At 34.5% G+C, this 25,038-nt stretch overlaps 1 protein-coding gene across 2 annotated transcripts; it reads left to right on the top strand.

Moving 5' to 3' along the window:
* Positions 1 to 1,603: 1,603 nt before the first annotated feature.
* On the top strand, positions 1,604 to 24,584 carry LOC585983 (transmembrane protein 62). Of its 2 annotated transcripts, XM_030999246.1 has the most exons (16): positions 1,604 to 1,793; positions 6,654 to 6,859; positions 7,678 to 7,798; positions 8,809 to 8,934; positions 9,310 to 9,355; positions 10,080 to 10,227; positions 11,471 to 11,598; positions 13,698 to 13,826; positions 15,416 to 15,571; positions 17,072 to 17,234; positions 17,566 to 17,676; positions 19,051 to 19,135; positions 19,518 to 19,562; positions 20,290 to 20,388; positions 21,326 to 21,444; positions 21,811 to 24,584. In XM_030999246.1, the coding sequence occupies exons 2-16, from the start codon at positions 6,671 to 6,673 to the stop codon at positions 22,177 to 22,179; spliced, it is 2,034 nt and encodes a 677-aa protein (XP_030855106.1). In that variant the 5' UTR covers positions 1,604 to 1,793; positions 6,654 to 6,670; the 3' UTR covers positions 22,180 to 24,584. The 2 variants fall into 2 exon arrangements, with proteins under 2 accessions (XP_030855106.1, XP_030855107.1); XM_030999247.1 differs by lacking the exon at positions 19,518 to 19,562.
* Positions 24,585 to 25,038: the final 454 nt, after the last annotated feature.

The raw sequence follows: 25,038 nt of genomic DNA, 5'->3' as shown, positions 1-25,038 counted from the left end.
ATTTAATATATTACTGGATGCGCGGAAGAACTTATTGTGATTAGGGCATATTTGGAGAGAAGGAAAAAAAGGGGGGGGGAGGAGTAATGCAAGACAATAAACTTGAATTTGAATTTGTAATATATCAGTAGGGTTCTAAGGAGAGATTTCTCCTCCTCTGTCAGTTTTGGTGCTCATCTTAACAGTTTGTAAGTGGACATTGATGAATTTTATTTGCAGTGCTGATTAGACAGTTTAACCAATGTTCATGGGGCAGAGTGGGGGGGGGGGGGGGGGGCAAATGTAAGTTTGCCACCTTCTCCTTCACCAGATGTTGAGGGGACACTATTTTTCTCATTGAACAGTAAAATGTATGTCTGAAGATATCATAATTACAAGATAAATGTTAGGCGAGTTCAGATTCAAATTCAGATGTAAGCATTATATCATATCAATATTTATTTCAGAATATAGGGTACTCAGATTAACAAAAATATATAAGTATATACAATTTCCCAAATATAAATGGAGGGGGGGGGGGAGATAATTTGCTAATAAGATAGAATTATAATTTGTCACTATTATATTATGCTTTTACACCCCTAAGTAGTATCATACTTCCCCCGTACTTCTATCCTGTACTCCATATCCCTATATCTTATGTATCGGACTAAAATTCGCTTTGGAGTACCAGAACCTATTTTGTGGAGGATTCTTGCCCTTGAATAGCCTACTACTATGTTTGAGAACTTTATATTCTTCATCACACTCTCTTTCATTTCCATATAAGTATACTCCTGTTTATTACTGAGCTGCATATGTGTGCGAAATTTCCCTTGTTTCTCAGTTTCTTGCCTTGTGGTTATTAAATTATGGACACAATGCTTGTGTGATATTGGAAGTTCAGTTATGGTGTTCTCGAAGTGTTTATTTTCTTGTGTTGGAGATCCGAATGATGTGTTTTTGTATGAGTTTATCTCTCTTTAGATTGTTTGAACCTTTTACATTATGGGTCAAGTTCGCTATTCATAAGAACCATTATTCATAAGGACTGCTGTATATATTATCCATAACGTGTCACGAAATGAATAGTGGTCTTTTATAAATAGCAATTAGACCCCTTACATATACATCACTAAAGAAAGAAAAGATAAAAGGAGCAACTCTCAAACATGTATGCACATCATTGGATCAGTTCAGAGGGCTTATAAAATGGGGTTGTGGTATATATCTTTAATTTCTTGTTTTTAGATGAGAATTGATAGACCAAGTTTATGATTACCGGTATGCTAACATTGCCATCACTCACCTTCCAATCCCTACCTATGTCAACAAAGAAAGAAGAGAGCAGTTAAAGATAGGTATAGTGGATGAAGAAAAAGGGGTATTAAATGATGTAGAGAGGGGGTATATTGTTGAAGAAAAGGAGAGAGAGAGAGGCAAATAAAAGAGACAAAGAGAGAGCAGAGAGGATACTTGGATAAAGACCAAATATCAAGTGATGGAGGGAGGGTGAGGGGGGGGGGGAGCATGACGTGGCTCATTTCGGACCTTTTTCCCCTTCAATTTCTTATTTTTTAAATTGTGAATGTAGCTAGCTTGACTGGCTTTACTCATCAAAGATACCGTACAAAAAAAATCGAACAATTTTCTGAACTAGATTTTAGTCTAAAAGAACCCTCTAAATAATCTCTATAAATAGCACAAACCAAGATCATGGGTCATCCCGTTTATATTGATGACCAGGTCATGTGATAAGGATTTTGTATGTTTGTTCGAGAGTGAGCTGAGATTACAAAAGCTAAACAAAAACGGTGAGTACGAGTGTCGAGACTTTGGTAACGTAACCGACAACCCACCGACGGGGCCGGGGAAGCTGAGGCCCAGCGGTCGGCCAGGGTATGGTCATGTTAGCCTGAAGTGAAAGCTTCAGACTCAAAATCAGAGTTCAGTCTCTGGTTGGTTGTTCTGCTGAGACTACGTCTGCCAAGGGCTAGGCGATATGATATTTATTCTTAATTTAGGGCACAGGTATGATGAGGATTTCTTTTAAATACACAAACAGAACTCAAAAGTTTATGAAATCAACAGCTGGTCCGAGAATGAGGATCGTCCGCATAAACAAGGGTTTCCTATCAGTATCATCTATTGCTAGTAAATGCGGACAAAATGCATCCTAAAACGTAAGGATCATCCGCATTATCACAGACATTCTTTTTCTTTGGTTTTGGGGTTCCCTATCTGCACGCTGGCAATGCCAAAAACGGATTCTGCATAGATCTAGGGCCTAATACAATAGTCTATGATTGGGTGACCAAAGTTCACGGACATTTTAGAACATAGACCTAGATCTATTTCAAAATGTGATAATCGATCTATGATTTCTCACATTCTACACAAATTTATTTATTTCAATTATTACCAAGTGGACGGCAAAGTTTTTTACTACAGATTGGTTCAACAAGAAAATTTATCGTCAAAGAATTTCAAAGATATCGCGATCTAAAAATTTGATGTCCGATCGCGCTGCATCTAAAAAAAGTCATAAAAACAACGAGACCTAACTTCATGCACGGTAGTTTTGTAGGCCTACAGTAGATTTATCAAAAAATATGATCCATCAAAAATAAGGTAATATCATATTCATAATTTGCAAGGCAAGATATCATACAATCAGTTCGTACCACTCTTTACTTACAATTTTGAGGATTTCTGCTCTCAAAATGAAGATTTCCAGACCCTTATCGATAAGTTGATAATTTTTCGGAATGGACGCAAATAACTGCAAAATTTGCTGATCTTTTGTCAATATTTTCACAATTTCGCACCCAATTCTAAAGAAAATTTCTTTTCTGGGTAATTTTATGATCTTCTTTCCATTGGTGATATCAGATTTTTGAAATCTTACCAATTTTTTGAGAAAGCGAACTTTGGTCATGCGCGAACTTTAGTCACACCGCCACACTTCCAGTTCACCATCTACTTTTGTGGGTTGTCTAGTCTTCTCGAGGATTTATCGCTCATAACGTAAAAGTCTGTAGCGACAAATGTTACAGTGCATTCATTTATAATTCACTGGTATACATATTGTGTTTTTAATCCAAAATGGCCGCTTTAGAAGTCATTGAGAGTTCGAGGATTTGGTATTACGCCATGTCCTCAGAACTGGTTTTAACTCGATTTATTATATAACGATGTTTATTCATTAGTATTTTCATCACATGACCAATTAACATAGATGTACGCGTATTTATTCATAAGTATTTAGATCACGTGCCTTATTAACATACATGTGCGCTTGTTTTGAACCAATCGCGCTGTAGTTGATTGGCGCTCTTCTGATTTTCCTGTGCGGGAATCAGTGAGCTGTTTTAATATTGGTATACACACATGCTGTCATTGTGTTGATATTTGTACCTAGAAAATTGTATCCAACGAGGATTGAACTGCTACGTCCCCGGACCATTCCCGGTGGACGTGCTCACCTATTTACATCTTGTACGTTTTGCAAGATATATTTTGACTCTCTCGATGTTCAACATTGACGACACTTTAATTCACCAGCAGTGAGAATAGAACATTTAATATGATCTAACGTTTTTCTCACCTGCATTATTGTTTGACAACCTTTTATCATCGACTTCATATATATTGTCTCGACATTTGATTCTTCGACCTGCATCGCAAGTCACTGAAGTTGATCTATTGACATTGACTGCATCATCATTGTATTCATCTGTTAACTGATTCATCATCGTTGTCATCATCGTTGTCTTCAACATCGTCTTCATCATCGTGGTATTCACCTAGCGTCGATCATCGTCTGCATATCCTACGCGATCGACAACCAGCTCGTCGACCACTGTTTTCGACTAGCTAGTTTCTACATCTATCTAACTTTTAGAACTTGAAGAAGATCTACTCTGAATTCAACTCCAATGACTCACGTAACGTTAATTATATTGTGATGTATGCTTTGCATTGTTTATCATTGTGATGCCTTATTTTGACTGACTGAGTGCCTGTTGTTGAGTGCGTACGCTTACTAACACATATTTTACATGTTTATAATTGCACTAGTTCTAGGCCTATGCCTGGTCTACTGATCTAGATCTGCTATAGTCTAGATCCACCGATATATTGTTGTATTCTCGTGTTGTGCATTCCGTACACATACACAAGTAGAGATTTGTTTAGCGGTTTCTTGAACCACAATATTTCGTGTCTATGTAAGTAAATCTAAACGCTGTCTAGCTTAGATTTGAGTAGTATTTTCTTGACTGTTATTATTCATGCAGTGTGAATGATATTTAACTGACTTGTTTTAGTACTGTTTTAAGTTGTACTGAACAGCTAGACTCCTGATATTTCGAGACTTGTATTCAGCGGTAATCATTAATACCATAGTGACTAAGTTGAGTCTCCTTTACATTAATGTGCTGTTGGAAGTTATCTATGTTTGATTATTAATAGTAACTACCAAGGGCCTAGTGATAGTTTAATTGTCTGTCACTGTTGAGATAGACAGAAGAGGTTTCTGATAATTCTGTAATCATTGTATCTTATGTGAAATTATAGAATATAGAACCAGTTTTTAACCATAATCAATTTGTCTGGATGTGATCATTTATTAAGTGTTTTCTTGTCTGGAGGGATACTGCTTTTTAGTAGTTTAATTAAAAAAGGGAATTATGTGGGATTACTAGTTAACACGCAACATAGTCCATACCCCATGTAGTTTTCTAAAAGTCTCTGTACAAAGTCAATGTAAAATGCATCAAGAAAATCATTGCAGAATCTGTTTTTTGCATCGCTAATGCGCCAATTGGAAATCGGAATCATCAGCGAAAATGCGGACAATCCTTATTTTTGCAAACGCATCCTTCCACGTTTACGAAGATCCTTGTTTATGTGTAAGTTCCTTATTCTCGGACAACCCCCTTACTGATCAATGCAAAACAAAAGGAGAACAAATTTTGACAAACTTTCACTTATCTACTTCTCCTCATGAGTCATGATGTTACTGATTTTATTTAAACTAGGGTAGTATGAAAAGTATGATTCACTTGCCATAAAAAAGCAAGTTATGAAACATATTAAGATTAATATTAGTCATTGCCACTCTCCTCTTACTTAGATAAATTTTGCAGTCTTCAGAATTTTGCTCCATTTTTTACCCATTTGTCTCTGTTTTGAACTGTTTGTGTCTGGAAAGAAACTAAATAGTGTTTGGTATTTTGCGCTGGCCCGTACAATTATGATGCAACTCTTGTACAAGATCATGAATGGAGAAGTAATAATAATAATGGGATATATAAAACATGATAAAATATGGTCAGAGTTAGTGTTAGGGTTAGATGACATAGTGAATAGCGCCATTTTCCACTGGACAGTAGCAGAATGGAACCTACTCAAGGAGGAAACAGTTATGTCTACCTCCAGTGCAGTCTTTAAGCAGAAACTTCAAATGTGAAACACCTCTCCTGCCATAGCTCATAAATGACTATAAATTACTAATCAAAACATTGGTGAAATACAGTTAATCCGGAGTATACCGACGCAACAGAAACAGAAACAGAAGTAATGTTGGTATACGTGTGGATATGGGCCCCGGGAGTGTGTTGGATCCGGGAGGTGATGCAACTTTGACAAAGGGTTGCATCAGGATTTAGCAAAGAAGAACTCTGCTGTCCTTGTGTTTAAGTTAACAATAAGATCAGTACATATGTAGACTGCATCGTAGAAGAGTATCTGGTCAGTGTAGTGTGTGCATGATTCTCGACTCAAGATTCTCTTCCAACAAGTTCTCTTTTGGATTTTCCCAAGGTTTTGGAGCATAAGTAAGTAGGTCTACAGATGTTACACATTCAAAAATTGGACACATTTGAACACTGTTTTGACAGTAGTTTAAATAGGACTAAGGCCTTTGTGGTAAATATTGGACACATTTGAACACTCTTTTGGCGGTAGTGTGGTCATGTCGAATCCTGTTATGGTACAGGCCTAAATATATACTGTAATTTTGATTTCAAGAAAATTATCACTGATAAATATGTACTTCTCTCCTCTCTGTTTGCTTTACTTTTCCCTCTCTCTTTGCTCTCTCTCTCTCTCTCTCTCCCCCTTTGTCTCTTTTAGTTTCCTTTCATTTTCTATAGTATCTTCTATTCCTTGCTGTCAGGGGAGATACGGTTATAATATGCTATTTAATATGCTATTTTATATTTTAATATGTTGCCCTATACAGCAACATCTCCTACACTTATTCAATGTGTCAAATGTTAATTAGCCCATACATTTGTTTGTAATTGATTAATACTATATAATGTATCTGAAATAATGATACCGCATCTTGCATTTAATTACATCACTTATAATTGTTTAATAGGCCCTAATTACTTTTCAACTTTGAAGGTAACCCAAGGCTAAACTTCTTATTTCTGTTTCATGTAAATCATCCATTGGAATTGGGACAGGAGGCTTTATGCCACAGTAATTTAGTTAACTTTTTCTGTCCCTGGCGTTCCAATGGTTGATAATTATGTCTTATTTTGTATTGTGTACACTGATATGTAATGTTTTTCTTTGCCGAATAAATAATAATAATAATAATAATAATAAATAGGACTTAGGCCTTTGTGATTTATAACACAGTAACCTATTCTCTCCTGTAGATCACTGATCATTCATCATGCAGCCACTGAAAGGGTGCATTCTTGTTACATCTGTTGTGGTTACCATAGCAACAGTCATCTATGTCATCACCTGGTCCGTGCATTACTTCACCGTCCCAGTCAAGTACTACGGCCCTCCGCATCCCAACGACAATGTACCACCGTACCCAGGAGCAACCTCAGAGAACCTATGGTGGTTTGTACAGGTAAAATAACTACCTTGAAAATAATACTGTCTTCCATGGATTATGTGAACAAAAATATCAATTAAAAGGACAAATGGGAAAGCAAAAAAATAATTATAATGGGGGGAGTGGAAAAACTCAGTTATTTAATTTGAAAATTTGAGTTATTAAACATTGTTTAATACTATTGATTAAGTTGAGAGTTGGAAAGAAAATATGTATTATTACAAAGTTCTTGCATGCATTCTTCTTTTGTTCCATTTCAATGAATACAGCAATGTGCAAAGTATTTACATTCTGTGCGTATTTGCCTGGATTGTGTTTAAACAAATGTTTTGGAATGGTTTTGAGCCCAGTTAAATAATGAGTGTTACCAAACATCAGTCTCTCAGTATATTATGATATACTCCCCAAACTGTTGTATATACGCCGATGAGAACCTCTTCACAAAATATGCACAAAATTGAATAGAAGTGAGCACATTTTCATAAGTTTATCTGAATTCACTAAATTTATTTACTCATTATGCCAGACCTGCTTTCTCTAGGGCCAATTAAGTACCTAGTATGTTTCCATTTCAATTCAATTCAAATCAATTTTAGTTCCAAATCATTGAAAATTCCAATTAAATTTGAAAATATGTTTAATGTGCAATAATCAAAATTAATAACAAAATAGAAACTAACAAAAAAAGAAGGCGTGTATTAAAGTGGTGTAGCTCCCTTTGAAATGTACAGAAGTATATTTAAATTGGGAAATTGTTTCTCACCAACTTTCCCATTTCCATTACTTGGCCTTTTCTATATGAAGTACAGTTGATTTCTTTTGATTTCATATAGATATCAGACACTCATCTAACTTCAGTGGAGAATGCTGAGAAGGCAACACGGCTACGAGACTTCAAGACATTTTGTCACGAGCATCTGCATATCATTCAACCCATGCTGGTTCTTCATACAGGTTAGATTTCTTTATGTTTCTTATTGAGGATTTGGTTGGGCAATTTCCAGAATATTAAAAGAATGTGCATTAGGACATTGACTCTTTCTGACCTAACAATCAGCATCATTATTATTTATTTATTTTTATTTTTTAGTCAGCATTTTCCCTCTGATGACACTCCTTCCCTCTACCCCTCATGTCTCAAACATCCTTCTCATTTAGACCAACTGTACTGTTTCCTTTCTTCACCATATCTTTCCATGAAATCTTTGGTCTTCCTTTCTCTCTTATCCCATCCACTGTCAAATTCCAGGCTCTTTTCACAGCTTCATCATCTTTATCTTCATCATCTTCCCTTCTCAACACATGACCTATCCATCTCAATCCACATCTCTTTACCACTTCCACCACAGTTTCTTCCAAACTTTCCATGAGCTCACTTGTGTTCTTTCTATCGGACAGTTTCACACCACACATCTTCTGTATCATGGCTCTTTCTGTTGTCCTCAAAATACCTTCGTCTACTGTCTTCACATTCCATGACTACGTAGTAGAGTGAAATTGATGTATACTATGAGGTTATACGAGACTACACGCACATGGGGCATGGAAGTTTAGTCCTAACTTTTCACCTGTTTCTCACCATATTTCAAATATTTCAATTCAATTAAATTTTCAATTCAAATTTTATTGTCCAATCATTGGAAATTTGTTTTGTTTGCATGTCAATACAAAATTTAAGATTATAAACATCAAGAAGATATAAATGGATACAGAATAATACAATTGATTTGAACATAGATAAAATGCGATAGCACAAAATGCAGACTGAAATTCAATTCATAATTCAGACTTAGTAATTCAATTTAATTCATAGCCCAGATTAAACATGAGGGCATCTTAAGAGCTATCCTTTTCAGGGGGACATTTATTCTATATCTTCGTACGAACTAATATACATAAAAGAAGAAAACTCACAAATTATTTTCACCTAACCAAGAATTAAACTTTCTCTTTACTGACTGTAGGTGACATCACAGACGGTGCTCCTCATGCGTCTCAGAATAAAGAAGATTGGATATCGTATCAACAGATCGTATCCGAGGCTAAGCTACCTTACTCACTCAGGTGGCTGGATGTGAGAGGAAACCATGGTAATTTATCAATTTACAAAAGTCTACTAATATAACAGTAATAATAATACAGTGCTTGTATACCACATATCACTACCATAGCGTCTCTGTGTTTATAAAAGAACAACAAAGGAAAAGACAGGTGCTGTAATTGCCCAAGTGTAACTCAGTCAAAATGCTGTATAAACAGTATGTTTTGAGGAGGGTTATAAGTTTACAAGTTGTGGATGGTACTTATATATGAGGTTGGATGGTGATCCAATTCAGGATTCAATAAAACCATTTATGGGATTTTATATCATATAAATGTAGAATTTCTTGTTTTTGTCATGATCTTACATTTGCATTCTCCTGTCTTTTTTATTTCTTCATTTGCCACTACCTCTCTCTCATTAGACAACTTCAATGTACCCTCCCGGCTTCATGAAAACAACTTCTACAGGTTGGTAAATGTACCGATTTATCATTATTTCATACTGAAATCCGGCCCTGTTTCATAAAACTTGTTTATCAATAACAAGTTCCAATAACTGTTACAAGCTACTGAAATTGTGGTATTTGATTGGCTGAAGGCAAATCGTTATCAAATCTTAGCATTGTTATTGATAAAAAGTTTTATGAAACGGGGGCCCTGAGGTGCTGTTCCAGTTTCAGTTTCTGTGTCCTTCTGTCATATGAGAAATACTGATTGACTCAACTTACAATAACAAAAATTACACTACTGAATTTGAATGTTTTGATAAAATGTGGTAGCTTTGTGCACATTTTAAATTTATATTCCATATTCTGTTCATTGTTAAATGAACATCTTTCTCTTGATTGTATTTATTGTTTATATAATACAGTAATTAAAGGATTCACAGAATAAGAGCAACATTTTTCTAGGTAATAATATTTTTTAGGAAAGCAATGATTTTATTTTTTTCTTCTCCATATAGTTATCGTCTATCAAATGCCCACTTGCTTCACCTGAGTTGAGAGTGGAAACGTAGATTACTATCTTTTAAAAGACATCAGCACCAAGGTTGGGACTTGGAATCTAGAACAATTTTTTTTCTCAGTTAGTCCCTTATCTAATAGATCATGACAACTCTGTATCCCTTTATGTACATTATAGGTTTATTTATCATATTTATTGTTACCCAATCCTCTCAACTGTTGAACAGAGAGTATTCCGTCCTAGGTGAAAAGGGAGACGACTCGTTTCTCTACAAGCTTGAGCTGCCCTTTGGGACCTACTCCTTCATCCATGTCGATGCCCTTCTCAAGATCGGTACCAAGAGACCTATCAACTTCTACGGAATCTTGGATGAGGTGAGAAATGTTTGAATATTAAAGCCTGTCTGCACTACTTGTAGCTACTTGCGCCCTATATATAACAAACAATGCCTAAGTGGTACCCGTTGGTTTCCCATGACCCCCTTTTTCTTATGTTAATTGAGAGCTGATTAGATGAGATAACCACCTGTCAGTGACCATGCAGGGAGGTCTAATTCCTCCTGGCCAGACTAGTGCAGATAGGCTTTAACACAACCTCTGCCACAGGAAGTTTGAAAGACCAAAATCTTAATAATTCAGGTTTTAAAAAATTGACAAGGGAAAGCTTGTCCTTCTCGAAAATCCAACATGGGTTTATGATGAAACAGTTTTTGTATCTATTAAAACAAACATTGGCATGTATTGTAAACTTGTTACATGAAATATATGTATTTATTTCTTTATACATGTTTGCAAACTTGATGTCACTGCAAAGAACAACTTTTGAAAAGAATGTTATTTTGATGTGCTCACTGCAGTAGAGGGGAAGACTCCTAGGAGCGAGATGAAAGCTTTATTAGTGTAATTCTAGAGTCACCAAACATATAGTAATTAAGATGGAGAAGGCTTCTGTAGCCTGGGAGTTAAATGACAATATTATATGCATATAACAATTTTGTTTTTCAATTATTTGTTTTTCTTTCTTTTAAATACGTGGTTATCATCTCTTCTTTTTTTTATTTTCATTTTTTAATGTATGTTCTATTTAAATTGAAAATTCCATTCACATATTTATTTTAAATGATCAAAGATAATTCTTGAGTGATCAGTTATTCATGAGGATACCAATTAATTTGTATTATGATACCTGTTGATATGCTTGTGTATTTATCTATTTTGTTTTTGCTGCTGTTATTTTTTTTATTCTTACCAAACAGGGCCTCATGGAAGACCACCAAATTGGTGATATGTGCCACCCTGTATAAATATAAATTTCTGGATTTTTTGGTTGTTATATTGCACTATACCAGTTGCAATTTACTGACCAAAGTACTTACCGGATAATGACCTTGATCACTTCTTTAGGCTGGGGATGCGAGGGCAGGGGCGTTGATCTAATTTGGAGGGTTACCAATCATATCTTGAGGTTGAAAGAGTCAATCAGCTTAGGAGCAATATGAAATGGAATTGGTACATTCTAGATTTAATACATCCTAAATATAATTTCAATGAGAGAGCAGACTTGTTTTGCATTGGAGTCAAGCTCATTGGTATTTTGACTATATTTGACTATTTTCAGCTGAATGTGTACCACCTCAAGACATTGTCCGAGAGGGCCCAGCAGACCCCCAGCAATCAGACGATATATTTTGGTCACTACCCAACCTCGACGATTCTTGCCCCCCATGGACTGTATGACATAATTAAGTGAGTGAAGCAGAATTTATATAATCGTGCAATTTGAATATACAGCATTGGTAGTAAGATTTGATACTGTCAGACCAGAATTTGTTGTGACCCATTAACAATGGATATTTTTTGCTGCAAAGAACTTTCATGAAGTCCAAAAACTTAAGTGTCAGAATAAAATAATTTCATAATATAAAACTTTCACGAGTCTGGACCGCTCGCAGAGTTTGCAAACATTTCAAGAAAGCTTGGGGTTTAACAGTATCTGTCTGATTACTGTTATACATTACAAATTTGTTTACTTAAAATGATATTTTTTCTGTATTTGTTTTTCTTTCCATGAGTGTTAGAAATGAATTATTGATTTGTTAGTTTTCTGTTAACTCAACAGCTCAACAATACTTGTATCTTGAAAAGCCAATTTTATTTTATTTATGTTATTATGTAAATTACCTTGAATATATATTCAGGTGGGCTGTATCTAATACAGACCACCTTATATTTTTGTTAAAATCGCCTTTATTTATTATTTATTTATTTATTTATTTTTCTTAATTCTACCCACTTTTTTGTTAACAAGATAACTTGAAAATGGCTCAATTAAATGCCTTGAAATTTGGCACACATATGTATAGGCACATGTACAAAGCACAATAACGTTTTCAACATTGACCTTTACTGATGACGTCATCTAGGCGCCATTTTGTAAAATTTTACGAAAATCAACTCATGATCATATCTTCATAACCAAAAGGTATTTCTCATTCATATTTATCATGATCAAGGTCAATATCCGTCCGGTCAATTTCAGGTCAAATAACGCGCGCGTGCGCGTACGTCCGCGCGGCAATGCGCGCGCAAAATTTATAAAGCTCAAAATCGTATCAAAATCATTTTGCATACTTTTGAGGCCATTCTAAGCATTTTATAAAAAATTGCGCACACGCGCATGCGTGCGCGTTTTCGCGCGTAAAGCTATTGCACAACATAGAATCGCCATTTTTTTTCTTTCATAATATTCCACATATATTTACAAACAAATTGATATAATGTTTGTCTTTTTATGACTATTAATAACGGAATGATCGACCGTGTAACAAAAATTTCAGTGCGCGCGAGCTCTTGTAATACATAGCATATATGGGCAAAAACATGCCTATACAAAATCCATTGTAGCTCTTTAGGATGCAAGGTGACCCCAATTTTTTTTCCATATTTTAATAGAGTATGGTTCGGAAATATTGTTTCATGTCTCATTTGATCCTCAATTAACCCATGACGTCATCATAATGCCCTCCAAACTCAAAATTTAAATTTGCATATTGTGACGACAGCATATTTACGGAAAGTTGATTGTATCTCTGTAAATATTGATCAATTGTCTTTGAAATTTTGATATGTTTTAGCTGAGACAATTCTCTACGAATGCAAGTTACACAAATTTTCATTTTGACAAAGGCATCAGGGCGCATTTTCGCGATTAAAAGAGGCATACCAATTTTTCACATTTTGCGCGTATTCTCTATGGGACATGAGTTTTTCTCAAAACTGGATTCTACATTTCCGTCTTTCGCGAGCAATATCTCTGTCGTTTTAGCTTTGTTTATGCTGAACTTCGAGTATGTTGTAGCTGAGACAATAAGCTATCTCAAATGTGCCCTTTATTTTGTCTCAAATTTTAGTTCGACCAGCCCACCTATACTTGTTCTAAACAAGTATTACAAATCTAGTTTTGTATGTGTTTCAAATGAAAATCAATAAAATCCCTGTGGAGGGAAAAATATGGAAAAAAAAAAAATTAACTTTCCTGATATAAAAATGCAGTTTAGTAAGCTGTATCCTGTCAACCATACACAATCAATAAATGTCTGGAGTAGGTAGACCTACCCCTGCATAAAATATGATACACTTACCAATTTTTATTTTTGATTATCTTCATCATAATCATCATCACCATCATTTTTCATTTTGACTGATATATTTGACCAATCAAATAAAGCAAAAGTGTACTAATAAACAAGATTTGAAAGACACTAAAGCTCTTTTGTTCTACCCCCCCCCCCTTCTCTCCATTCTCTCCAATCCTCCTTTTCCATCTATCTCCTAACCGAGCACAGAGGTGGGATAGCCTATCTGTGTGGCCATCTTCATGATCTAGACTTGAAGCATGGGATCAAGAGGATGTATGTCCTCCAGAGGTATGGCAGTCTGGAACTTGAGCTGGAAGACTGGAAGAAACACAGAAAGTAAGTTTGTGGAGGATAATTTTTTTTTTTTTTTTTGGGGGGGGGGGAGCAAGTCCAAAGTATGTCTCATACCCTGCCAAGTAAGTTTGAAATGTAATAATGAATTGTGAACATAAATCGACATAAAGATATCATTTTATTTTATGTTTTGTGTGATACAAGCACTAATAGGGCTCTAACTTTGGTGCAATCATCAGATATACTGAAATCATAAATGTGGTCGGTAAAGTATGGAACAAAATAGCTTGGACTTGCCCTTTTATATTGACCTTTGTGCAACCATCTACATCTTGCAGGGGAAATCCCCCATTCCAGCGTGAAAGCAACACATACATCAGGCCTGATAAAAACCCGATTTAAATCGGTTTCCCGATTTTTTTTATTTTTCCCGATTTTTTCCCGATCTTTTTTTCTTCCCGATTTAAAAAAAAAAAAAAAAAAAAATTTTTTTTTTTTTTTTTTTTTTTTTTTTTTAATTTAACCAAATTTTTTTCCTTCCCTATTTTATCCTGATTTTCCCGATTTTCCTCTTATTTTCTCTATTCTTTCTATTCTTCCCCACTTTGCCCTATTTTTTTCTCAATTTTCCCAATTTTGTTCCAATTTTCTTTCTCGAAAGGGGGGAATGTTTTTAGATACCATTTTTTCCCCGCGAATCCTCTTCTTTTTTTTTTTTACTCAAGGGGGGCAAACCTATTTTTTTTTTAGTGCTCACTATCACCCCTGATACATGTACTTTTCATGTATCGTCTGATAAAAATCGTTTTTTAGCCGATGTCCTTTATTGCAGAGTTAACATAATCCTGGCTTTTAACAAATCCAGAAGGGCATTAACTCATACACTTTAACAGTGTTAACATCTTTCTGGCTCTCAATAGACAAATACATATATTCGAATGAATGCTTTTTATGTCACCAGCTCTTTATTAGAATTTTATAAAACTGAGTAAAGATTCCAGTTTAGAATTCAAGGTGCAACACCAAATTTTGATTTTCTTTTTTTCATGGTAAATTGGCAAAAAAAAGCTGAGAAAAGCATGGCCCAGTCCACATCGTGCCAGCTTATTTCTTATCTTGGACATTCAGCATATTTATTTTCAGTCGATTACCAGAATGCAAGACTTTCCTCAATATTATTTTACAAAAGTATTTTCAAAATACAAAACCCAATATTCCAAAGAAGGGTGTAGTATTGCAACCTCACCAACCTACATCGTTATGAAGGTACTTTATTTTAAATTGCACATAATAATAATAATAATAATAATAATAATCTCTTAAAGTCCACTCCAAATGTTATTAAGTTGAACCGAAAATAGAAATTCTTTTTGCCCAATTGATCGTGAGCCCGGCAGCCACTGAGCAGCACCAGATTGACATTGCTCTATCCCTTATTGTTAAACGCCAAACAAAGTAGCAGCAACTCCCGTCTTTTAACGTCTTTTGGTATGACGCGGCCAGGGTTCAAACCCATGACCTCCCGGTTGTGAGGCGGACGCTCTACTGACTGAGCCAACACACATGTCCTTCCCATGGGAGTTGATTACAAAAGTAGCATTGCTTGAACAAATTTCTGATTGTTGTTACAGATTTCGCGTGATGGCCTTTGACCATGATATGCTGTCCTTCACCGATGTCCAGTTTGGTGAATGGCCAGTCATTCTGATCACCAATCCTAAACCAGCACGGTTCCTGGCCCCAGGGCATGAACCAGAAAAGAAGATGTCCCATTCAACTCATATAAGGTGAGAAGACTATGTAGGCTGATGATAGACTTTATAGCCATTTTTTCCAAAGGCCAATTTGTCTAGTGTCCAACTGGTCTAATATTATTTTGGATACAACTCTCTCCTAGATGAAAATGATTGGTCACGTGTGGTCACCTGTGAATAATTTATTCAGACTGTCCAAATTTTTTTTTCATGAAAAAGCATGCAATAGTATTCAGTACTATCCAACAAATTTAAATTAAGCCATGTACGTAGAAGTAAGTGCGCTTATCTCTATGTACGTTCTGAAGGAAGCCTATTAAACTTTGGATTTTCGGTCAGCAATAATGACACAAAACAATCTTGAAATGAATTCTTTTTTACATCCAATAACAAGGATCTAGGAGTTTTGTTGTATAAAACAGACAATGCATGCTTTTATTCATACAATATAAGATTTATTCACTTTTGTTGAGTCTGTTGAGTGCGGATAGATTGTTTAATGAACTCATTGGCATGCCTCATGTATACTATCCCTAGTTCATATATCAATAATTTTTCAAATTTTCATTATCGTTTAATCTAATGACCAGTTAGCATATTACTGATCGTACAATTTACTTATCAATTTACTTATTAATTTACTTAGCAATTTACTTTTTAATTTACATATCGATTTCACTTATTAATTTAATTATTAATTTACTTATCAATTCACTTATTAATTTACTTATTAATTTACTTATCAATTTACTTATTAATTTACTTGTCAATTCACTTATTAATTTACTTATCAATTCACTTCTTAATTTACTTATTAATTTACTTATTAATTTACTTATCAATTCACTTATTAATTTACTTATTAAGTTATTTATTAATTTACTTATCAATTCACTTATTAATATACTTATCAATTTACTTATTAATTTACTAATCAATTTACTTATTAATTTACTTATCAATTTACTTATTAATTTACTTATTAATTTACTTATTAATTTACTTATCAATTTACTTATTAATTTACTTATTAATTTACTTATCAATTTACTTATTAATTTACTAATCAATTCACTTATTAATTTACTTATCAATTCACTTCTTAATTTACTTATTAATTTACTTATTATTTTACTTATCAATTCACTTATTAATTTACTTATTAATTTATTTATTAATTTACTTATCAATTCACTTATTAATATACTTATCAATTTACTTATTAATTTACTTATCAATTCACTTATTAATTTACTTATCAATTCAAATTTACTTATTAATTTACTTATCAATTCACTTATTAATTTGTCAGAGTTTCATGAATTCTGATTACTGAGGTATCAGTTGGCCATTTAAACTTTGTTCTCCTGCATATTTTATCTTACATTCAAATCATCCATTGAAGCCTACAGTGGCCCTTATCAGAATTTTACTATTGGATGAAATGGATATTCAACCTAGTAGGTAGGATACCCAACTACTATTAAAATTCAAATCTAAACCATTTTCTATTTGGTGTCTTTTTTGCTGCAGAATACTTGTTTTCTCTCCAAGAACAATCAAACAAGTCAAGGTGGAGATTGATTTTAAACCACTGGGCCTAGCTAAACAAGTGAATGAAGGACCTCTCTTCGTTTTGCCATGGAAACCGGATCGTTATTCAAATGGTCTGCATTTAATTGAAGTCAAAGTCAAGGTAATTTAGTAATAATGGTAAAATCTGTCCATATAGCAACTAAGAGCTTTATACAATTATTTGTCATTTCAAATTTGTTGGTGGTTTCAAATCATTGAATATTTATAATTACCATTGTTTCTACAATACTATATTAATCTTAGCATTTAATTCCATTTACCTTTACACATTCATGAATGCTGAATAGTATTACTGGTAACTGAGCTCTGCAATTCAATTCAATTCAATTCATATTTATTTCATTTCCAACAGAAAGATAAACAATGAATGAATATAGGATTAACATTGTTGAAAACTTTTTAATTTTTTTCTTCACGTATATTCCTTTCAGGATGCAGCAGGGAGGTATAAAACAGTTAGTCGAGAGTTTTCCCTCGATCAGTCGAGGCCTAACCAACCTTTCTTGTCATCACTTGTCATCATGATCAACAGCTTTATCTTTGTAAGTGGAAACGGGAAAGCAGAAAATGTACAAAATGAAGTTTAAAAGAATAATGTTTGTGTTCAGTGCTTATTGTATCGTGGAAAGCATGTAAATCGACAGTGCAGATCAATTAAACTTAAATTAAAATTAGACTACCGTGACGAAAACTCGTCGTTTAAAATTGAAATTCCCATTTGACTTTCACCACTACTAGAGCTGAGATTGTGATAAGCCCTAAGTAAACACTAGCGCTGTAATCAACCCCACCAAGACCTTGATGAGGTGAAAGAGAGAGAGAGAGAGAGATAAGCATGATAGAGGGGAAAAGGAAGGGAGAAGGGAGAAATAGACACATGCAGGGGTTAGCTGCCAGAGTTAAAATTGTTGTTATATCGCCAATTATGAGTCATTTTGCTTAGTTCGAACTTTCATTTTGGTCTTCATCTAAATTATTAGTGACTTTAGGACATGAAAATATCTTAAAACAAGTAAAATACTTATTTCCTACTTCTCATTTCCTTTCAGGCAGAGCCCCAGTAAGAGTTTGTTTACACTAGTATTACGCAAGATGATGAAGAGTCCAGCTGCAATCCAATATCTTAATGTCTCACTCAGAGCCTCAAGGCTCTGTCCAAGTTTTTAACGAGAGAAACGAAACTGGGGTAGTGATACCCCACCAGATTGCATTGACTGCTGTGTTATAGTGGTGGGGTATAGTTTTAACGAGAGCTTTTTGTAATGACTTTAAAGTGGTTTTATTTGTTGAAAATTAATGCAAACAGTTGGCAGGAGAAGATGAATCATGCCGTAGTTAATCGGTGCTTGCCGTCAGCTGGAAAGTAGAATAAGTTAGAAGTTAAATTTGATTTCTCAAGACTATTTAAGTCCTGCCCGGACTGATGATTGTACATTTCAGTCAATGATGTCATTCCCACAAATTACAATTATTACAATTTCACTGTATGCCTAACATTTTAGGCATTTAGTCGAATTCTTTACAAATCTGGGGAAATGTCCAATGTTATCCTTTTGTGAGCCAAACACTCCAGCCAAATTGAAATTCTCCAGTATATACAGTCTACATGTGTATTGTACTCTTTCTTTGATAACAGGAGTTGCTCATGTGTTTCTTCTCAATAGATCGGTTTACAAACATATTCAAATTTTATTTATTAAAAAAAATAATTGTTCTTGAAAACCTGAGAGCTTGTCTGATGCTTGCCCAGCATAGCAACAGATAATGTATGCAGACTGGATTCCAAGTATTGTAGTTCATTCATTTGTAACGGGTTAATGGGGTATCTCGTCTCTAGATCCCCAGGAAAGAAACATCCATGAATTTCAATATGTTAGTAAACCGGTCCATTGAACCATGCTTTTTCTCTCGTGCAGTTGGTGTTATGGATCATTGGCTTAGAATGTTTGTGTGTGCTTCCACTTGTTTTCTTTAGAAGATACACAGAGAGACCCAAAGCTGGTATGTATCATTTCTCACATCTTCTTTTCTACATTGTTCCCTCTTGTGTACCTGTGTGTATTTTCATGTCCTTAGTTTTGCTAGTAGTTGTTTATATCGTTGCATTTTAGTTTTCTGTACATTCATACATTTTATTCTGATAATTATTTACAACGGAAAGCTTCATCAAGCTAGTCTTCCTATATCCATAGTGTGCGCCTGATTATAGTTGTAAGTCTGATATTGTTACTACTTTATATTTCTTTATGGTAATATTATGTAATGAACCATGGACAAAAAATGATAACAATGAAAGTAAGAGTTGAAGATAAATCTGGCTGTACCCGGCACAAGTGGGAGCATTCATTGGATAAATGATTACATGTGATCTTTTTATTGACAGGTCAACGACCCTCTGTTGTCTGCTACGCTCACTTTCGCCGCATAGGTACATGTTCATGTTCAGAGAGAGAAATAGATCATTGTATTCATTTTCACTCTATCTCTAGATACTATATCTATAGATTTTGGTGATGTGTTTTCCCACAGTTACTGTCTCTTGCCCTTTCCATCAGTTTCATCAAGTCTATTCATTGGCCAGCCACCTTTCATCCTCTTTCCTAGATCCATTTCTACCAACACGTCATCAAAACTACTCTTCATCTTTCACTTTAATATCCTCATCCCGCCCTCAATCTCACCTGTCAATGCCAGATACCCTAGTCTATCTTCATGTTACAAGCATGAACACAATCCATTATACTTAAGAACACTTACATGTAGCTCACAAAATAGTTGTCATCATGTAGTTGCGGCTTTCCATGGGTTAAATGTTTTGATCTCTGATTTTGTTTGTAATAAAATATCAGCAAAAGCAATAACAACAACAATGAAAGAAAACACTTGAATTGATGGACAGTTATGATGTTGGGTTTTATTTGTGGAATACTTGTGCTTGATCTTTAGCAAGTATTTTTATATTTTGAAACCCATGGCATTTGGTTAATTTTAGGGCTCTTATAAAACAATACAATATAATTTGCTTCTTATTTTATTTTGAGCTAATGAATTTTTGTGCAAGTATTTTATATAGATACACAAATTTAATAGCTAATTTTTGTCTGAAAATGTATTTTAAACCTGTAATGTGTTCGATGTTGATTTGTTTTATGCAGGTACGTCAGGAAATCCTCTCTTGTACGGCTTACTCCTCCTTGTTCACACCAATGATATCTATTATCCTCTCATCTCAATAGCTTTATATCCTGTCATAGGTGAGTGAGGAATGAATGAAACAAATTCAATTCTATTCAAATTCATTTAAATTCAGGTTTTAACATTGAAAGTATGGCCAGATGTTAGTCCAGAGACTAATTATGTTATGTTTACAATATAAACAAAATAAATAAATGGGATAATTAAGCGTGGATATTTAATGTCCGAGGAAAGTAAAGATGATGTGAATGAACCAAGTTATACAGATTGGTACTCATCACTGAGTTGGTGATTTTTTTGTTGTTAAAGAATGTGTACTGTAGAATTTTGATGACAAAAACTAAACAGAAATATATTGCACAAAATATGATACTGCAAACTAGGTTCAACTCTCATTCTCTATGGGGGAGGGGAAGGAGCTAGTTGTTACTCTATTGAATTTGAATTCAACCTATGAAGGAGTAGGCTTGGGTGTGTCAACTCTCTCTCTCTCCTTGACTTGCTCTAACACTTCCGATCCGTGTTCAGTAAATCTTCGCCCAAGAATTTGATTGTCAAATTAGGTGTGCAGACTAAGAATAGCCACTTCATTCTTGGTAATAAAATGAAAATAGTAACCTTGTTTTAAATTTTTTCCCCATGGAATAAAGTTACTGCACATTTTAACAATAAAACGAGTATCTCTATTCAAAATTTAATCCCGAAGTTCATTTAGTACCATTGTTAAAAAACTTGGTTGAACAGAAAGGGCTAAAGGTAATACATGATGTCATGATAGCTATTTGGTGATGAGATTTGCATCAGACATTTCCAACTGCATTCTACTTTCTATACTAATTATGTTCAATAATCCTTGGTACTGGGAATGTATTGGTCGTAGAATGACCAAATGCACTGGACTTGCCCTCTTTGTAAGTATGTATTTTTGCTCCATATCATAGTATTCTGTTGTTGATATATCACAGCTAAATACATACTGTTTCCTATTCTCGACAGGTCCATGGTTGATAGGAGAGGTAGTAACAGACATGTATGGAACATTGACATTGTATGGAATCTATGTCAACTCAACATTTATCGGTGATAAGTTTCCAATGCTGTACTTTGTTACTGATGTAAGTATATATGATGGGTCTTCTTTACAAAATAATTCACATCGTACATCATTGACTGGGTATCCGATAGGATATGAATGTTAATGTAGTTTGCTAAGCATTGTGAGTGTCTGTAAAATGGCGCCTGACAGGAATGCTCCCCAGGAGGTGGAGAATGTGAACAAATTGTGTGCAGGCAAGCCTGAATCTGATGACCAGGGTAATAATATATCTGTAAAGTGGTTAGAGACGTCGTTGATGTATTAAGCGCTATATAAACACAGAATTTTATTATTATTAAGAATAAAAATCTGAAAACAATATACTTAAAAACTTTAAAGATGTCCATCTCAAAGGATTTGTGTATTCTTTACCATCTTTCTACAGCTCCTCTGTTTTCATCTTCCCCTGACCCTCTTCTGCCTCCTCCATCTCTCAAGAGCCTATCACCTCCAAAACAAGCATTCTACTCATCACTATGGAAACGGCAACAAGAATGGGAGGAGATTGGTGGACATTGTTCTCGTCATAATCAGCATCTTTTTGCTCAAGTCGGTTCTGAGCAGGTCTTTCGGCACGATCGCAAAGTTGACTCATTGGTACGGTCAACTCGCCTTGCTAGTGTCTCCCAAGTACACCTGGACACTCCTGGTAGCACTGTACGTTGGAGGCAAATGTGTGTTTATAGGTTACAGAGGGGCGCATACGCCAACAAGAACAGTTGGGACCGAAGAGATGGAAAATAGTGAAAAATAAATCTGCCACAGTTTTACACTAGTTTTATCCAAAGAAGACTTACCTTGGTGAAATAGATTTACTATTACCTCATGAAATAGATTTACCATCTCACTCATAAACATTTAATATACATGTATATTTGAACTATATTCATGTTGTATATATATATGATTTGATTTCGTACACTAGCATGCTGTGCATGTCTCATTGATGAAGAGTTGTATGAATTCTTGCCAATCGTAAAATAGTATAAATGTGAAGATTAGACTTTGATTTGAAAGGTGCCATAATGATTGACATAATAGATGCATTACTTGTTGGTGCCAGATTTATCATTTTAATTGCAAAAAGACAGTGTTAGTTTGAAGTTTTGTCATTAATGATGATCTGATGTCGCAATCTCTGCTACCATTTAATAGATGTACAAAGTTTCATTTTTTCTAAAAATTTAAAATTTACGTTACTATGACAACTTGACTAGTATTATTTCGAAAAGTTAAAACATATTTTGATATTCATTTCTACTGTCAATGTAAAGTTAATGTGTGGTAAGATTTGAATGGTTCTTCCCCCAAAAAAAATCTTCCTTTGGGATGGGAAGGAAATATTCTAGACGATTATAATGAAATATCATAAAAATGTAAATTGAGGACTTGACAACTTTCACAAGTTATATATGTACAAGTTTCACAAGTTATGTCACAATGCAAGCTGTCTGGTAAGGGAAGAGACCTTTTCTTATTCTCAAATTTAGCTGCTTTAAATTTTGCCATAATTTTGAGCAAGAACTACATTGAGTTGTAAAATGAATTAGATCAGTAAAATTTGTTATTGTTTTTTGCTGGTAATGCATGGTACAGACATTTTTCATTCTATTATACTCTGACTTGAAGGAACTAGAAAAGGAGTGTGTTGTAGCTGATAATTTTTTTTCTTCCAGATGTGGAATATAGACAAACCCCAACACGATTTAATACAAATATCTTTGCTTTAAAAAAATGCATATCTTCTACAGGAAAATATTGAATGTTTTCAATTGTACTACAGACTTAATGATAAACACATAGTCAGACATCACCTAGACATGTATCTGCATGTGCACGTTGAGCATACAGTCAAACCTGTCTATAAAGGCCACCCAAGGAAACCAAAAAAGTGGCCACTGTAGATGGGTTCTACAACACTCATTTCTCTCTCTCTCTCTCTCTCTCTCTCTCTCTCGATCTCGAGGGAGACAATGACCACTATAGACAGGTTTGACTGTATTTGGTTTACCTTTCTAGGGTCACATTTCAATGCGTTATATTTTATTTAATGTTACAAAAAGAGGGCATTACACCACTTGTTAGCAATAGTCAGTTCAACATCTCTTTCTTTCACTTTGTGCTATACCCGTACAAAAACAACAACATGGTACTACCATGGCTTTATATATACCGTGTTCAAAAAGTTCGTTCCGCCCCTATCTGCCAACTCAACTGATCATTATGACTACTTTAGTAATAGCGCAGTCTGTTACCAACCAAATGTACTGGATGCATCCAGCCTGCAAAAATTGACCACACCTTTTGCTGGGCTGAAATACGAGGGCAAAAATTGAAAAGGAGGAATTTAAAGGGTCTGTAAACCTCGGACATTTAAAGATGGCGCCCAACAAGACCAACAGTAACTTGGAGAAGGAAAGAGAACTGGCCAGAAAATTTGACAGAAATGAACCCCATAGAGAAACTATGGTCTATTATAAAAGAAAAAATATTGAAACTCAATACTGCAAAACAATAACTCAACTTAAATGGGGGATCCGGTGAGCATAGAAAAGCCTAGACATGAATAAGGACCTCCTTGCATCATTAGTGGACTATAACTGGACCAAGCGTGTTTCACAGGTGATCGACCACCAAGGAGAGATAAATTTTTAATAAATTGGAAAGTGATATCTCTAATAATGCTTAGAAATGAGAAAATTAATCAAATAACCTGAAATGCATGGTGCAAATTGAGTTTTAAACGCAATAAAATGCTTTTCTGTAGGGGGCGGAACGAACTTATCGAACACCGTATATGTAGTGTACCATAATACTGTGTACCATGGTAATCTTTTACAAGGGCATGACTTTGTATCGTGCAGGCAAAAGACAAGAAATTATGAATTACCTTTTTTTTAAAGTTTATATGAATTGCAATAAAATGTAAGTGCAATTACTTTGTCTAATTCTATTGTATTTAGTTATTTGTTTTTCAACAATGTACACAATGTGTATTTCTGTTATGCAAGTAACTGGTACCGGTATACCTCCTGGTAGTGTGTAAACCAATATTTTCTGTCTCTTTTCATACTTTCAGTAATTTTACTTTGTTCATTCACTTGTAATGTTAATTATCAAATGAAATAAAAACTATGAATCATTTTGAACCAAAACAATACAAACATGTAACTACATTTTGTGCGATTTTATGTCGATCTTATTTACAAGCTAGTTTATAAAAACACATCCCATTTGTTCAGTTGAATTAATCTTTTGACCTATCAAACTTTTTTAGGTTTTAGATTTTTCTTTTGATATGCTTTGTATGCTTTGCACATGCATAAACATGTACAAGATCAAAATTGAAAATCATAGGCAGCCGGCGTATGGATCTTACTCCAAAAAGGGCAATTAATGTTTCTTCTATTAAAAAGATTTTAACTAGAAAAACGGCAGTTCAATGGAAGCTTTGAAAATGCATGAACCTGATTGTTTAGAAAGGGCACTATGAATTGCTGGAAAAAGTGGGGGCACTATGTGTGATGCCACTATATACATACATATTGTAGTTGTCCATGTATACATGGAGTTACTAAAACTTTAGTAACTCCATAATGTATATATATATGAA

Source organism: Strongylocentrotus purpuratus, unplaced genomic scaffold (assembly GCF_000002235.5).
Source record: "Strongylocentrotus purpuratus isolate Spur 01 unplaced genomic scaffold, Spur_5.0 spur5_scaffold_5, whole genome shotgun sequence".
NCBI classification, from domain to species: domain Eukaryota; kingdom Metazoa; phylum Echinodermata; class Echinoidea; order Camarodonta; family Strongylocentrotidae; genus Strongylocentrotus; species Strongylocentrotus purpuratus.
This window is presented reverse-complemented; position numbering and strand designations above follow the sequence as displayed.